The sequence below is a fragment of the Rhea americana genome, unplaced genomic scaffold (genome assembly GCF_003343005.1).
Source record: "Rhea americana isolate MKP2758 unplaced genomic scaffold, rheAme1 scaffold_8, whole genome shotgun sequence".
Lineage (NCBI taxonomy): Eukaryota > Metazoa > Chordata > Aves > Rheiformes > Rheidae > Rhea > Rhea americana.
The window spans coordinates 10,575,299-10,592,829 of record NW_028186978.1 but is presented as its reverse complement, the minus strand read 5'-3'; the positions used below and the strand labels follow the sequence as shown (position 1 = coordinate 10,592,829).

The 17,531-nt window shown below is 43.5% G+C and overlaps 1 protein-coding gene across 1 annotated transcript; it reads right to left on the bottom strand.

Annotated features, from left to right (window-relative positions):
* Positions 1–11,177: 11,177 nt before the first annotated feature.
* CCKAR (cholecystokinin A receptor) lies at positions 11,178–16,778 on the bottom strand. The gene is made up of 5 exons (XM_085322713.1): positions 16,652–16,778; positions 15,675–15,926; positions 13,909–14,170; positions 12,327–12,454; positions 11,178–11,704 (listed from the first exon to the last, which is right to left on the bottom strand). The coding sequence occupies exons 1-5, from the start codon at positions 16,770–16,772 to the stop codon at positions 11,178–11,180; spliced, it is 1,290 nt and encodes a 429-aa protein (XP_085178839.1). The 5' UTR covers positions 16,773–16,778.
* Between the last annotated feature and the right edge of the window lie 753 nt (positions 16,779–17,531).

The window sequence follows — 17,531 nt, the reverse complement described above, 5'->3', positions numbered from 1 at the left end:
ACCCTCCCTTCAGGTACTTGTACACATCGATAAGATCCCCCCTCAGTCTTCTCTTCCCCAGGCTGAAGAGGCCCAGCTCTCGCAGCCGTTTCTCATAGGGCAGGTGCTCCAGCCCTCTGATCATCTTCGTAGCCCTACGCTGGACTCTCTCCAGTAGCTCCACATCTCTCTTGTCCTGGGAAGGCCAGAACTGGACACAGTAGTTGAGATGAGGCCTCCCCAGGGCTGAGGAGAGGGGCAGGATTGCCTCCCTTGACCTGCTGGCAGCAGTCTTCCTAATGCACCTGAGGAGACCATTGGCCTTCTTGGCCACAAGGGCACATTGCTGGCTCATGGTCAACTTGTCATCCACCAGCACTCCCAGGTCCTTCTCTGCAGAGCTGCTCTCCAGAAGGCCAGCCCTCAGCCTGTACAGGTGCATGGGGTTATTTCTACCTACGTGCAGCATGCTGCCTGTGTTGAACATCATGAGGTTCCTCTACTTTCAGATACCCCAGTCGTTATTCAAGCTGTTCTGAACCAGCTTCTGGTTCATCATCTGTGTATGATGACGCATATTTCATCATAAAACTTGTGATCCAGCTGTCTTTATATTCTGGACTGCTTTGAAATTCAGCCCTTGGATACATTTTGATAAAATTCTACTTTTCATAAAATATTTTTCTACTGACAATTTTTCAGTAGACTTGGAGAAAACAGATAGAGCCTATAAATAATGAATGTGTTAAATTAGAGAACAAAGAAACAAAGAAAAAAACCTCTACCTCTTCCCTGTCACAGAAAGTAAGGCCGACAAAGCAGTAGACTAGACTTGCTTCCTGACTGTGACTCTTCACAACAAGAAAGAAAAATTTAAATGGGTCATGCAATCACAACTTTCTAAAWTTTATGTGCGACTATATGTTTGCAGCTAGTTCGTTTAGCTGTATGAGAAATACAGGTATGAAATATGGGTAGAGTTTTGTTTTTCATCTGTTAGATTTGAGGAAGGTTTATTTGTTTTACACTATATGATAATCTAACCTCTCTTTCTTTCTCCTGTCCTTCCATCCTGTTTTAACAGCAAATTTTTTGTGGCCAACCATATTAGAGTGAACATTGTTAGTGCTGATATTTATCTTTTTTCTGTTAGTGCAGCATTTACTAGGAAAATGTACTTTTTTTTTTCTTCTTTTTCAGAATGRTATTTAAATGCAAGTCAGCTTGTGAGGTGTTCTTCAGAAAAGTGCTAGGACATGTGGAAGGTAAACTGGACTTTTTCATTATTAAAACTATGAATTTTATGCATCACAATATAGTAATATCCTGATACAAAGCAAGTTTGTCTAGGTTCCAGGTAGGGCTTGAAACAATGAGTTTAGACCTTAAGTTAGATGTAAGTATCACCAAATTCTTATGTGAGATGGAAGGAGAGAAGTCACAGCAAATGTGAACACTAGTTTTTAAGTTAGACTGCTGGAAATTTCAGGACTGATAGGAGCTACTTATACCCTTATGAGTCATGTAATGGATACAGTTACTAAAATTTGACTGATACTTGCCATATAGGTCAAGAAGATAAATTGTTTTATTTTTACTAGTGGAATGATCACACATGAAACCCCTCTGTCAGTACCAGCTAGGGAAAGTCACCATAATGGGCAGAATTTGAATCATTTTCTTCTAAAAACTTAATATAAGATGAGAAAAATCAAAGAACTTAACAATTGAATAGCAATACAATGAGATATTGGACTCTAGCAGAACTGACTGACAGTCTTTATAGTTCTCTAGCTATTCACTGTCATGAGTAAATACCTTGGTAGAAGCTCAAGTATAAAATATGAAACAGCGTATGAAGTATCTGCTAGGTAAAGTCTGGCACGTTTGCCATCCAAGGGGAGAACATACTGAATTTACCTAATGCTAGCATGTTTGCTTTATTTTACTGGGCCTTAAGGCAAAGTATAAAATATGTGGGAAATGATAAAAAATAAGTAAAATGTTGGTCAAGATGCTTTCCCTGGCGGCAAGGTTGGGACATGAGTTCAGGTCTCTTGTATCCCACTGAAATATAATAATAATTCCTTCAGGGATACATCATTTGTGTTTCCGTTTTTCCAGTTCAGGTTAGTTCACAGGTGTTGATACAACCTCAGATGGGAGCAGCTGAAGAAGCCTCTCTCCAGAGTGACCATTTGGTGGGTCCATTTCCCCTGGCATAGAGGAGGCCAAGGCTTAAGTCCTTTTCCTGAAACAGGAACAAGAATTTAAACTTGATTCTCTCTCATCTTAAGTCAGAAATTCTGTCTTGGACTGGAGAATTTTTGTCTCCCTGCAGAAAAGGTTCACTAGGATTGGTTGATCTCTATCAAAAAGTTGACATTCAGCAGTTTAATAGCAAAACTCCGTGACTAACTCTCACCTCGTCTAACTTCCCAGTTGAAGTTGCACTGTAATGTTCTTCAAGCAGTGGCTTATATCCCTGAGATGCAGCAACATGAATGACCTGGTGGGCACAGAAGGAAAGCAAAGTCATMGTGACTGAGGATGCTGAAGAACCATCACCACCAGCACTTTTGGGACCTCGATAAGGATCTGGGCACAGCAGACCACAGACAGAAATGCAATGGATAGGAATGGATTTGTGTATAAGAAAAGCTGCGGGCTAGTGGACTTCAAACTCAAACTGCTGCCCAGAAAAGTCTCGCTGGCTGTTGTTTGGTCAGGAATATGTTTTGTTTGCTGGTTTGCTACTACCTAAATAAGASAGCCTGGTGTGCAGCTGAGCTTTTGAATGGGAAGGTTCAGGATCATCAGCTTGCAGGAAGAGTTGAAAGTTTAAATATGAAAACAAAGGAAGAATTTTTTTTCTTTTAAGTAATACAACCACCCCACAATCACCATACTGCAGCAGTAAATCTCTTCTMTCTACTGTAAATAACCCCAAAGAAAATAAAGAGACCTGAACTTGGGCTGAGGAGACCAGACTGCAGCTCCCGTGGCCACCCAGGCCAAAGCTCCGCACRGCCCTTTGCAAAGGGGCTATGTGGGGCAGAACCAAATGTCGCTCCAGACACAGCCGAGGAGGGTCTGGGCACCTGCATTTAAGGACAACACTTGAAAATTAATGTACATGCTCTTCTCTTGGATACTCAGAGAAACCACTAATTGTGCTTTATTCTGCCATCCTTACCCAGGCCAAGCCTCACTGTGCAAATATAAGCCCAAAATTGTTTGCGAGGGCTGCTGTTTGGGAAGGAGCAGGATTAGATGGGACTGATTCCAGATCGGATTTGAAATTAGAAGTAGCGACTGCTTAAGGAGCATACAAGCTTTCCAAGCAAACAGCAGCACCTCAGGTATGCAGTCCTTTTAATTAGAACATTTCTTGCAAGTTTTATCCCTTTCGGAAGATTTCTATTGCAGGTGTAAACTGTCTCATCTACTAACCCTGGCCAAAAGAGACAGTCAAATGTCAGCATTTTAAACTAATTTCCTCTTACTTCAGTAAAGACACAAGCTGCTTTCAGGGGCCTGCAAATGCCTCTCCCACTTCACTAGGCGCCAAAAATTTTATCTCAGTCTTGTCCTGCTGTCTAAACCTCTGCATCTCTTCACACTACTTATAATCATAGAATCAATAAGGTCGGAAGGGACCTCTGGAGATCATCTAGTCCAACCCCCCTGCTCAAGCAGGGTCACCTAGAGCATGTTAGACAGGGTTGCACCCACGTGGGCCTTGAAGATCTCCAGAGAAGGAGACTCCACAACCTCTCTGGGCAACCTGSTCCAGTGCTCTGACTCTCACAGAAAAGTTTTATTCTCATATTCAGGCAGAACTTCCTGTGTTTCAGTTTGTGCCCATTGCCTCTTGTCCTGTCACACGGGACAACTGAAAAGAGTTTGTCCCCGTCCCCTTGACACCCTCCCTTCAGGTACTTGTACACATCGATAAGATCCCCCCTCAGTCTTCTCTTCCCCAGGCTGAAGAGGCCCAGCTCTCGCAGCCGTTTCTCACAGGGCAGGTGCTCCGGCCCTCTGATCATCTTCGTAGCCCTAYGCTGGACTCTCTCCAGTAGCTCCATGTCTCTCTTGTAGTGGGGAGCCCAGAACTGGACACAGTAGTTGAGATGAGGCCTCCCCAGGGCTGAGGAGAGGGGCAGGATCACCTCCCTCGACCTGCTGGCAGCAGTCTTCCTAATGCACCTGAGGAGACCATTGGCCTTCKTGGCCACAAGGGCACATTGCTGGCTCATGGTCATYTTGTCATCCACCAGCACTCCCAGGTCCTTCTCGGCAGAGCGGCTAGTGTGTAATGTTAAAAATGTTCTGCAGTGAGTGAGATGCAGAAAATAGGTGTGTGTCTCTCCTTATTTTTAATGCAGTGGTAGGCTGCTCTGTGAGATCTGGATTAGCTGTCACTTCTCACTTCGTGCCATGGAAAGAGCTGACGGGCCCTAGAGCGAGAAGTGGAGCTGTAAATTGTTCCAAGCCTTTTAGAACGGTAGCTCGCCAGAGATGACAGGGAAATCCTGAAATAACAGTACCGTGGGGCTGGAGTTTGCTGAGGCTAACCAAAATATGTCAGGAGCAATTAATTTTCTGAAAAATTTCAGACAAAATGGCTGAATATAGCTTTGCTAGTGAATTGTGTGTGAGCGCGGTAGGTCTGACGTGCCCTATGGAAAAGGGGAATTGCCAGAATCAGAGATTTGGTAGAGCAAATGAAAGAGAAAAGTTCATATTAAAGCTCTGAAGCGAAGCAAAGGGACCTTGAGCCTGCTCTGAAATTTTGCGGTATAAAGAAGAAAGGAGAAGTCACTTAACTGTATTATTAAGAGGCAGGTGTTTCTAAGTGAGCAGGTGAAGAAATGTATCATTTACATGTCTGGTCCCTTTTTCAAAAGCCCGTCCGACTGCTATCTAAGATAACTGATTGCACAGGTGGAGAGAGTCCCACAGGCGCAGGAAAGTGCTCACAGGGCACTTACACAAACATGTTCCTCTGGACAGGACCAAGGACAAATGTAAGTAAATAGCAATTCTTGGCTCCAAAGCAAAGTCTGAAGCTGCACAGATGGCCACTTTGAGCCCACAGGCGTATGGAAATAATATCAAAGTTCTTCAGTTTGTTTTATGTAGTAGTAGATTAGACAAAATTACTCAAACTAAATTAGGAGTAAGTACAGGCACAATATGAATCAGTTCTAAAATTACTTTTTGGTAACTTTATATTAATTTAAAAACATGCTGCTCTTGGTAGAGTTAGCAAAAGAATTGGATTTACAAGGTGCTGTAGTCTAAGCAAGSACGCAGTTTTGGAAATAATCATCTAGCGAAGCCAGCTGGTAGCGGCGAGACGAGACGTCGAATGGACTGCTCTTGCCAGTTGTCCGAATGAGGCTGTGGGAGCAGCGTGGGGAAGGCTTGCCAGCAGCGAGCTGGCGATGGGGCAGGAGAGGGAATAAAGTGCTCTGCTTTTTCCTGCCCTGTTTTCCTCTAGCAGAAGGTCCCCTTTTTTCAAGTTCATTTGCAGGGTACTGGTGAACAGAAGCCTCTTCCAATGACCCTTAAATGTCAGCGCCACAGAGGGGTTTTAAGGTAATTCCCGAGTCTCATGTTCCACTACATATCTAACAGCAACTAGTATTTATGGCTTCTGCGTCCTCTGTGTTGCCCAGCTCTGCCTGGTGCAAGCAAGGGTGTGAGTCTGTCAGAGGCAGGAGAGGGCAGGTCTCCGCTGGCCTGGCCGGGACACGGAGGGCAGCTCTCCAAACATACCGTGKGTTTGGAGCGTGCGCAAGGGTTTGGGTTTGGGGCTTTTGGCACAGAGAGACGCAATGTTGTGTTCCTTCAGCCCCTCAACTAGATTAGACAGCGTGACAAAGTAGTTCAAGCTCCTCCACTTGGAGACGTCTGATTCTCATAGGTGTTAACCTGCTGAGAACAGGACAGGGCTGAAGGAAAGCCAATCTGGCCACTTGCCAGGGGAAGCAAAATAACCCTGAAAACTACAAAAAGCGGGTAATAGAGGCCCACCCAACATGCAGCTGCCTTTACTCTCACTGTCGAGGTGGTCTTGCCGGTCCAAAACCTTCTCTGCACTCATCTATATATCTCCGAGCCCTATTTTTGCATTCTGTAGAGCTGCTCTTCTAGTTGCAGGTGCATCAAATTTGTCTTCCTGCATGTTCTTTCTAAATATTCTCTTCATTTACTGGTTTCATTAATCCCTTATACATCTTACAAGGCAACAGTGGACAAAGCGGTATATCTGTACTTTTCTTTCACTCCATGAAGCTCCAGTATGTGGAAGCTTGTCAATCTTGGCTTCAATATGTAGTAATTAAGCCTGTCCAGCTCTAATGCAAAAAAGTTATGTGGGGTGTTAGTAAACATTTGATGTCTTTAAAATTCCTTTATTTTAGTAAAGGTTCTTTGAATTTCCACCAGCTTTTTTTTCTTTTTTACCATTTGAAAAAATAAAAAAGGGAAGGAAATAATTAAAAAAAAGAAAAAAATGCTTGAAAAGTACCAGGGAACACATAGCTATGTCTGACAGTCTCTCCTGGATTGTGTCATTTTGTTTCAACCAGTTGACACTATTTAAACAGGTTTCTTATTTAATAAACACAAGGGCATGGAGATATGTTTTCTGGATCCTTTTCCTAGATCTGCAGTCCCAGCGAAGCTGAGACTTTGAAACTAGCTGAGCTTCCTCCTTGCTAAAAATCCACTGTGAAAACCCTTTTGTTTATGCCTGAAAATGTCCMTTTAGCTGCCACAGATTTTATGGTAAAGCAGTGCCAGCACTGGCCATATCTGGCTTGAAAATAGAGCTTTTTGTCTGCAAGCGGGTGCAGCTTCCTCGTGCTGCCAGGAGCCTGTCCGGCCTCGGCAGCCGAGCAGAGGTGGGTTAACCGAGCTGGGTGCAGCACGTGCAACCGCCGGCCGGGCCGCGGGGCYGGCGCCGCTGCCGCGCTCCGATGCGCCGGCGTGGGCTGACGCCGCGGGTGCGGCACCGACGCTTCCTGCTCGCGTGGGAGCTCTGCCCGGAGCCTCCTTTGGGAAGCTACCGAAAAGAGGACGCGCCACACGGTGTTGGTTGAGGATGACGTTGGTGTGTTTGTGCTCTTCTGAGCGAGAGCTGCCCTGTGAGCGCAGGGCCGGCAGGGGCAGCCGCGGGGACGGGGATGGGGACGGGGAGCGGGTCGGGAGCCGAGGAAGCGCGGCCAGATACTCTGCACGGCCTGTCGGAGGGGCTGCGAAAGCCTCGAACTCGAGGGCGCCACAAGTCCCACAGGAGCTTCCCGAGAGCCGCTCCCTGCAGCGAAGATGTTTTGCTCTTGTCTCACAGCACAGAGTGGACAGCTGACGTCTCACTCGCTCAGAATTGGTGCTTTTTGGACACAGCTGGGAGATACAGGAAACTCTTCGTGCTGTATCTGATCTTGAGAGACCCACGGAAATAACTCCTAGCGCTGCAGCTTTGCCATTAGGCAACAGCGGAGGAGCTTTACAGCTCAAGAATATTTCTTTTGCATTTTTTCTCTTTGGTAGGAACACGAGGCAGCCTAACAAGCATTGCAAGAGGGGGGGAAAGAAAAGGTAATGTTGGAAATAGGTCTTTTTATAAACCACTTAAACAGAAATTCTGGCATCTTTAAGATGCCAGATGTAGAGGCTACTGAGGGGAGAAGAGCCAGGGATGGACTGGGCATAAGAAGCTGGAGTCGTTTAGCTGAAATGAATAATGTGTGTAGAAAAACGAATAGGAAAGCGATGGTCAGAGGGTGAGCAAATTGCTGAGCCACGTGCACACCTGAGCCAGACGTGATTGGATCGGCCAGGGTCATGTTTGAGAGGGGAGAGATGGACAAATTGGTGACCCTTTCCTTACCACTACGCTGTAGYAGAAAGGAGGCTGTAGCCTCCTCTTTCACATAGGCCTTGCTCAAAGCTGTTAAGGGTTACTGTCCTTCGCTCTCCTCCAAGAAGAGACATCTTCYGCTGGTGTTGGGAAGCCCAGGCTTAGCCCCGCATCCGTTCAATCCAGCCTGGAGAAAAAGAGGAAAGTTTACCGATGTCCCGAGGAGTAGAGGGTCCCTAAGCCGGAGCCCGCGGGGGGCTGGTGCTCGAGGAGCCGAGGTGTGCGCCAGCCCGTGGGGTGGCTGCAGGGGCCTCCGCGAGCGAAATAAACCTGTCAGAGAGAAAAATGCAGCGGTCATTGGTGGTGGAAAGTAACCCAGAGACTGGGAAGGGTAGAGAAGAAAAAGGATTTTATGACAGGCAGGTGAAATAGAGAAAAAGAGAAAAGGTAAAGGGGGAAACAGCCTGGGAGGCAGGGGAGAGAGGGTAGAAGAGATTCCCTGTCACTGCACCCAAAATTTATTGCCTGAATCTCTTTCTTTGCCTTTTTTTCTGCATCTTGAGAATAATTTGTCTTTAGCTACCTCCCTACTAGTCATAAAAGTAAATTTTTAGGATAAGATTTCTCCCTCCAACCTCCATAACCAAATGATGTTAGAATAAGAAGACTTATTAGAGAGACTTAATAGTTTCTTTTTTATTTTCATATCTATTTATTCCGTTCATATTTACATTTGAACATCCATTTCCATTAATAGCAGTATCTGACTTGAAGGTGTTGGGAGGATTTTACCACACGTGAGCAAAGAACGAACCACGGTCAGTGCCAGGAATGACTGTGGGAACGCACAGATCAGGGAAATTGCACCAAGATGCGTCCAGGTTGCAGAAAGATTTCAATTTCCTAGGCTAAGAGACAGGGCATAAGAAGATAGCACCCCTGGGTTGCAATATTACATTTTAAAACCTTAATTCTACCCCTTGACAGAATCGGGCTTAAGGCTAAYGACTCCTGGAGTTTTGGTTAAAAAATAAAAAAACCCCAAAAGACCCRCTGCTGCGGCCGCCCTGGCTCCATCACCGCCATCCGCCCTCCTTGCTCGCTGCCGGCAGGCACTCAAGGAGAGACTCCCAGCTCGCTGCAGCCGCGGGTTTYGCAGCCCCGGCGGCCCCGTGAGCTGATTAAGGCCTTGCCGGCAACAGCTTTTGCTTTTCGCGTGAACCTGCCGTCCCCAGGGCTGCGGGGGACGGTGCACGGGCAGCTGCGCCGACTCTGAAACTGCTGGAAAATCTACATCTTCACAAAGGAATTTGTGTTTTACAGTGAATATAAAACCCGAAAGCAGGTTTCCTCTCTACACAGCACGCAGTAATATTCAGATCCAGTGAACTGTTAAAATGTGGTTACTGTGCATGAACAATTTTATATACAAAGGAGTCAGACTTTCAAATGGTATAAAATACTTCACAAATAATTTTTTTGTATTTTCTCACTGCATAAATCCAGAAAGAGCTGGTTTTGTTCCTTCAGTTTCAACAAGCAGGAGAGGTTTCTAGAGAGTCTCATCCTGCATCTTTAACCAAAGTTAAATTTTCATTTCATTACTATGAATTAAATCCCATGATTTACTTCCGTGAGAATTTGCAAAAGATTGACGTCAGCAGTCCCAGCCCAGTTGCAGAAAACGTGCTACTTTATTAACATGGCCGGCAAAGCTTTGTTTTTATGGACTGTACATGGATAGTGCCTATAATTTTTTTTTTAATTTCCTGTCTGTGGACAAGTAGGATAGAAAAAATTAATAGCTACAGCTGTACAGGTAAGCCACTTGGGGCACTGGCTGAGTGCAGAACATGTATCCAGGCACCTGAAACCCAAACTATGTTTTCAATTTAAAATCATTCTGGAAAGACAGCAGATTGTCTGATTAAAAACCTTGAGAGTGGTTATATTTAATATCCACATCTACATTCCACTCTGCTCAAATTTAATCTCTGTCTAATACCAATTTTTTTAAATGATATTGAGTCAGAAGACAGAAGCATCTCAAACAGGATATTTTCACAAAACAAAATGAAATATAATTTATGTAACTCCTACTGTCTAGCTCCGCGGAGTAAGGTGCATTATCTGAACCCAAGCACTGCTCCGCAGAGACGCTGAATTCCTAGCTCAATACAACACCGATAATCACATCATTCATTATTTTTCCCATGTGTTCTGCTTACAGTTATGTATATTTGGAGAAAATAGTTGTTCCAAGGTTTTGTAAAGCCATATGCTACCTGACAAAGTGCCCGATCTTTCAATATTTGGGKTTTTTTTGTGTGCTGTTTCTGCTTTTCTACGTCTAACTGTTTCTATTTTCATGGGTGCAATATCACAGCAGGAGTGACTGTGAATATGTYTGAGAGATGTATTAGTACCATGGGCACGGCTCTAGGTGCCCAGTCCTGTGTTTTTTGTGGAAGCACCTCTTTGCACGTATCCCGAGCATTTATACCTCTGCTTCCCCATGTGGCRTTTCCACCGAAGCCTTTGGGCTTGCTGCAGAACTGCCACTTGCCTGTGCAGGCACTTTGTGTCAGTTCTGTGGTTTTTATTTAAGCCATAAATACACAAATTTATATCAGTTTGTCATAGGTTCCCATCTGGATGGAGTGCATTCCATCTATGCTTAAAGTCAGCAACGTTTTTGTTCATTTTATTAAAAAAAGAAATTATTTTACATGAAAGCATTATCTTCCCAAGGAGAAGGCCTTTGTCTCCACCTCAGAATTCTTCTCTTAACTAACTACAACAGCAGAATGTTCTCAACATGTATCAGCTCAGCAAAAATAATATGAAAAAATACTGTGACAGTAACTGAAAGATTTTAATTATAACACATAGATGTTGAAGTGCAGACAGTAAAACACAGGTTTTGTATGCATATTTGAAGAGACTCTATTAACATAATGGGGAATTTAATAAGATACTCAGAACTGTAGCTAAAAACTGAGCTAAACTGTTGAAGGAAAGGATGCCTTTTTTTCTTTCCAGGACAGTTTATAACAAATATACCATCTTCCAGGGCTTTCTATGAAGTCCCTTGTCTTTGAAGAGCCCTTTTCCTCCTTTGTCCTTTTGAAGGGAAGGAGATATAAAGCTCAGATTTTAGCATCCATTTCCCATGGAATTCTCTCTGCATTTACTGTCAGATGAAGCATTTTATTTCTTCAGAACGAAATTGTGTTCAGCACAGGCCACAGTCACTTCCCAAGATCAGATGATAAATATTTGAATTTTTATAGGCCACTTGTAGCCTCTTCTTTCYGGAGGCCGCTCAGGGGCGTGCAGAAACGTTCACGTGTGTGTAAGAGCATTTGGAGAGAGAGGCCCCCGTCGTCTTCCCCTCCTCTTCCTCACCAGCCTCCCCTCTCATCGCAGGAGGCTTTTGCTTAGCACAGCAGGTGAAAGTGGCTAGAAAACCCACACGGAAACGCTTGTTCATAAAGCAGTATATGATGGGGTTCACACACGCGGAGGTGTAGGACAACAAGTGAATGAAGGAGATGGGAGCTCCTGAGAGACGCTGGTCTGCTGAGGTGGTGTCGAACGCGCGCCAGGCGTTCACGCTGAAGATGGGTGTCCAGCAGAGGAAAAACAGAATCACTATCACCACCAGCATGCGGATGACAAGTTTCTTGGCCGTTAAGTTGGCAGAAGAGCTGCTGCTTCTTGCCCGGTCTATTTTGCTACCGCTAGTAGCAGAGAGCTGCTGCAATGGCGTTTTTCTTTTTCGTTTGGCTTTGTGCAAGTAGCATCCATCGCCATCCTCATATTTGGTGCTGCTGGTACTTGTTTTTCTTTCTGTATGTGTAAATTAATACTTAAATAGTTGGCAAAATATTTCTGAACAGTGGTTCAAAGTGCAAACAACAGAATGGAGTCTAATGAAGGTCTGAGACAAATTGCTTCATTCCTGGTTAAACAGCTACTGCAAAGAAAGGACCGTCCTTACTCTGTCACTGTCATATATCAGCTGCTTTGGGCCCACTATCTCCCAACATTCTCAGGTCTTAACTATACAATTTGAGGCAAAAGAAGTATGATCTCTGTTCACTCAAGTATTCACTGAAGACAGTTTTCAAAACCATATGTTTCTATCTTAAATTGACAATTTTATCCTGTTATTTATTAGCAAAAAAATGAACCTAATCCATTTGCTAGGAAAAAAAGTCTGGATATTTCTATAACAAGCAAATCAGAGATCTGAGCTCTTGTCAAACAACCTATAGCTAAAGAATTATTCATTAGAGGGAATAATAGAATCACTTTGACCAAGAAAATGCATCTGATGATAGGTTTTTATAACTGTTCATAACCATTTCTGCAGATAGGAAGTTCTCCTGTTTATAGCTCATGGTAGCCTCAGGACTACTGTTCATACCTTCAACTCTAATTAAAAAAAATAATGCAAATGTACTGTTACCTCGTGCAGATTTTCTCTGGCTGTCATCGAATTTTATTCCCCTGTAGAGTTCCAGAGAAATCAGGCCATATGCAACCATCATTATAATCCCAGGTATAAGGAAGAGGATGAGCAGCAGGAAAGTGTACCTAAAGAATCGCAAGAGAGAGTCCGAGAGAAAAGCTCCTTTTTCTTTATATTAGCATTTGGGGAAGGGGTATTTAAAGGTTTTGCTGAAATTTTTTCATGGTAAGATAAAAGAAGTTTTTGACAGAACAGAAGCTTCTCTCCTGTTCCCCTGTTGACAGGTTGAATGATGTAAAATTGCCCAACAGAAACCAAATAAGCAGCTATTCATCCTCAGATGAGCTGCTGGTGCTCGTGGTTATTGCTTTGTGGTGATGAGGTTGTGGCACAGAGAGAGGGATGGAGCAGCCGGTATCCGGACGTCGTCCCTGGAGCCACACAGGCCCCTGGGGAGGTTCCTGGGGCAGAAAACCCCCTCTTTAGAGGGAGCCCCTGTCACTTGGCTGCACCTCGACACCCGCTGCTCTCCCGTGTGAGTAATCGTAAGCAGCTTCCCTAAGGGGATTCGAAGTTGGGGAAATCATTCTGTTCACATATAGTCAAGAGCCTGCATCTCTTCTGCTCACTGGGACTTTGGTGCAGACTCCCTGAAGCACCTCAGGGTCTACACCAATACAGCAGAGGAGAGAAATTCACCCTGCAGCCTTCCTCCTCCCMTGTGCTCATGCTGGCGAATACCTGAGACTCCTGAAATCATTAATACGGATTTTCTGTGCCTGTAGATGTGCCCATACTGAAGGGGCACATATCTTAACCCTGTTCACAGTCCCAGTTAATCTTCACTGGGCAAAAATACCTCTCACATTTCCTCCGCATCCGTTAAAGTGTTTGGCCACTATGCAAGGCCACAACACCTAAACAGTGCTGCTGCTTGAGAATGCTCCTGTTTAGTTACTCTGCTTGGCTGTGTAGATGCAGGCTTTGAGCACTGCCTCTCCCCTCGTTACTCACCGCTCCTGTCCTCTAACCATCCTAAGTCACCAAACTCATTCTGTTCTCAGGGGCATTTGCAGTCTCTCCATGTTTCCATACTCTACTTCTTCTCTGCTTCAGAGGACCTTTAGGCAAACCTTTAACAGGCCAGGCAGCACACAGAAGGGTGCTTRCGTGCATCTGTGTCTTTCTAAGATTAATCAAGGATTTTTCTAAAAATATGAAGTTTACATAAGAATGAGTGAAAGCAGGAARTATTCCTACTTGAAAAGTGATAGATGCTTTCTTTACAGTGATGGTAAGGGCTTAGCAGGCCACAGTTTGAGAACCATTGCCAGGCTAGGTATCATTCCTGATAAAAGTATCATCCTTCATCTTACCATGCCTATATGAAGCAAAAGTCATACAAGTGTCAAAATGTAGGCAGCTTAAAAATCARATTTTTTCACTTTCTAAATAAGCTTGATGATAGAAATGTGAATGTTTGCTAAAAGTTAATGCTTGATTTTCAGTAGTCTTAATGCTACCATGAAATCCTATTTTCCACTAGATRAGCATGCATTTGCTAACAGTCACATCTTACCAAGATTGCTGAATGACATCACTTGGCCAAAGGAGCCGACACATATTTGCTGTGCTGTTGTTGTACTTGGTAAAAGGTACCAGTTTGCTGTAGATTGGGTATGGTGACATGATGGCGAAAGAAACACACCAGGTAGCAGCAATCACTTTCAAGGCATGAGATTTTGTCTGCCAGACCCTGGACTGTAAAGGTTTGCARATGGCACTGTATCTCTCCAAAGATATGGCAACCAGGTTGAAYGTAGATACGCTTACGGAGACACCTATATACATAAAATAAATAGGTTATTCTGTTTTGAATGGTTCCTGTTATATTCAACTACTCTTGCTAACTTTCTGTGCATATTTAGAAAAAATGAAAGTATAGGAAAGTGTTTATGAGCTAAATTATTTAAAATTTCATACTGATTAAGTCACTGAACAGTGACATCAGCAAGAGGTCACAAATTCTCTTTCACTGAGTGAGCCTTCTTTTTTTTTCAATTTCATTTCATCATCTTTGTGCATGGTCTAATTTGYGTCAAAATATAAAATGCCGTTATTTTAACTTTACAGTTTGCTTTACAAAAATCATCTGTAATTTAAAGTCTACCTGCATCTTAAAATGAAAGATGAAGATCACAGGTGACAAAGCAGATGTCAGTGTCTTTTTATCCACAGAAAACTCTGTTAACCTGAAAYGCTCATGGGAAACATTCACATTCCGACTCTTAAAATCAGAATCACAGTTAAAAACTTAATATTTGAAAATAGTTCAYTGGACGTTTTATAAAGCAATTTACACAATGTGAAGTAAGAGAAAGATGACAGGGCTTTAGTAATCTTTTATGGCATTCATGGCAGCAATTCATTATCATTTGTTTAAACGGTGGCCTTTAGTTTTATTGGTTTTATCTACGGAAAGATGTTGATTTCCCATTCCCACACTTTACATGTGTACTTTCATGTTACATCGAAGTTCCCAAGGGCACAGGTTGAAAAGGGAACTTAGGTTTCTGTAATTAACCCAGGGTGATTCTAAGTCAGCAAAAACTTTACACAGTGTTCTCTTTTTCTTTTTCTAAGAAATAAGCACAAAGAAGTATTGAAAGTGAGACAAAATCACTTACCCAGACACTTGTAGCCCAGGCAGTTTGAAATTCCTGGCTCTACCTCGACAGCCGAAGGGGGTAGAGTAAGGCATATATAAGTAGTGGTTCTTAAAGCCAGTCTGTAAAACCTCCCCCTGAGGGTTCTGGGTTTTATGGTCTCCTGGTGTCTTCTCATCACACCTGATTTTTAAGCAGTGCTTGCTCTAACTGCCAGCTCTACAAATAAGATCTACTTTGGGCTGTTTTTTTTTTCTCTGTTTCTCTCTGTGTTCTTGTACTAGAAAGCTGTGGGCAAAAGCTGCCTTTAGCGAGGACTGCACAACGCTGCTATTTTTGCTGGGCAACCTGAAAACTTAATAATTCTGTCAGCGCTGGGCAAGCAAGACTAGGTGCCGTGTTCCTCATTAAAGCCTGAGCCTGCAAAACACTTGTCACTTAACCTGGTCCAGAAAACACTTTTGTACGTATTTCAAATTAAGCGGRTGCCTCTGTGTTTTGCTGGATCAGATGAAGGAGACCAGCGCCGTGAAGATTCACACCAAACAGCTGTTTCTTAGTGATACTGGTAATTGTTCAGTGGCAGATGGAAACAGTCAGCTTTTTACTGGTCTTTAACGGGCTTCTCACATATCTCTTTAGATAATCTTCAAAATAAGTACAAACTTCCAAGACTTACCCATGAAGTAAGTGGCAGTTTTACAAACAGCACTTCCAAAAATAAAGTCTTTCAGCAGGTTGGGAATGAGGGTGAACGGCATGCAGAAAAGGCAGAGCATTAGGTCGCTGACAGCTAGTGAGAGCAGAAACGTATTCGTGACTGTTCTCATCCGCTTGTTTCTTATCAGCACCGTAATGACAAGAATGTTTCCCAAAACACTGAGCAGAAATATCAAAGCRTACAGCAGAATCCGAATGGTCTGATGCAAATCTGAAAATTGTCACAATGAAAAATCAGTTAGGAAGCCCACTTTTGTTACCTGTTTCATCCTCAGTCAAAAGGTAAAGCTTCTGCTAGGGCTTATGTCTTTACACCAATGGAAAACAGTGGAAGTTCTGAAATTCTGAAACTTATTCTGGTCTTCCTGAATTGCGTAGTATTAAAATACAATACGTGCAGCCTGGCAGACACTTGGAGAACCACGTACAACTTCTTAAAAGCAAATTCTGCTCAAACTACTTAGCGTGCACCACTCACTTGCAATGGAAATTCCTCCTTTATACAAAAGTGAGAAACGAGATGGCAATCAAAAGCATTTTAATACACAGATGATTCTTTTTCAGCTTCAGAGTGTTGTAATTTCATATTTAATCAGTTTTGTACACGGTATCAGATCAGATAGCTCCGCTGCTATTGAATTTTTTGAAGAGTAAAAAATGTTTCTTGCAGCCCTTAGCAGAGCTGTTTGCATGTTGTGCCTAACACTGCTTTTGCTACTTTTCCATTCTAACTGAAATTTGTTCTAGCTGGATTTTTAAGTGGGAAAGTTAGCATATACTAAAACCTTGCCTGCCTGTTTCTCATTTTAACTTACCAGCAAATAGTTGATTTTGCACTCCCTCACAGAAAAAGCCTCATGAAGCTGGTTTTCTCTATAGCACCTCTGCTTTCAGTGAGAGCTAATGCTGCCTGAAAAATCCGTTTTCTACACATACCTTTAGAAGGATAAGGTGGATCATCTGCACAGAARAAAGTGTCATTTTCCAAGATGATATCACAGAGGAAAGCAGAAAGATTGGTAGCGTTCCCCAGCAAGCTGTCATCAACAATTTCCATCCTTCGAAATCCGCGGGCGAGCGTTTGTGAAGAAAAGGGCTGGTTCRTGACTATCTGCCCATTCCCTCAGTAAACACAAACATTTCTCGGTGGCATCTTCCGTAGTAATCTGTGAGCGAGCTGGTAGTACAAGTAAGCTCTTTTAACCATCCATTAGGAATATCCAGCACACAGGATTGTGTTCAGAGCGAGATTTATTCCGGTGGCACACAAGGCACTTGAGGTTCAGAAAAGCAAAGCGTGACTTCACCTCCACACGCACACATTTGCACACACACACTCACACACACACTCACACACATCTCCTCCCGTACCTTCTGAGATCCACCCTCCTCTGATACTGGCCTGCTGCTGGGATTATAAACAGACTAGAACAAGATTATAACATTAACCCCTTGCAAGATTGCTTCTACTCCCGTACCTGCAATGTTCCTCAGAGGAAGTCCGTTACGCCACAGCCAATAAATCAYGATCAGCAAGTGATGAGAGCGATAAATCAGTCTCTCAGGCAGCAAAACGTAAAATGGTAAGAGGAGCTGAATAAAAGGGCTCAGACAAAAAAAAACACTGTGAAGGTTTTGCATGCCTTGCACAAAGCCAATTATTTGCTCTACGTTTTTCGAAGTGAACCAAAGACTGGCTGCGGWCTGGCTCAGAAAAACAAGGGCTATTTACCTCATTTGGTGAAGCGCTTCACTAACTCCATYGGAAAGCTCTGTAAGTGCCTGACCCCAAACCTAGCAGATCAACAGAAAGACT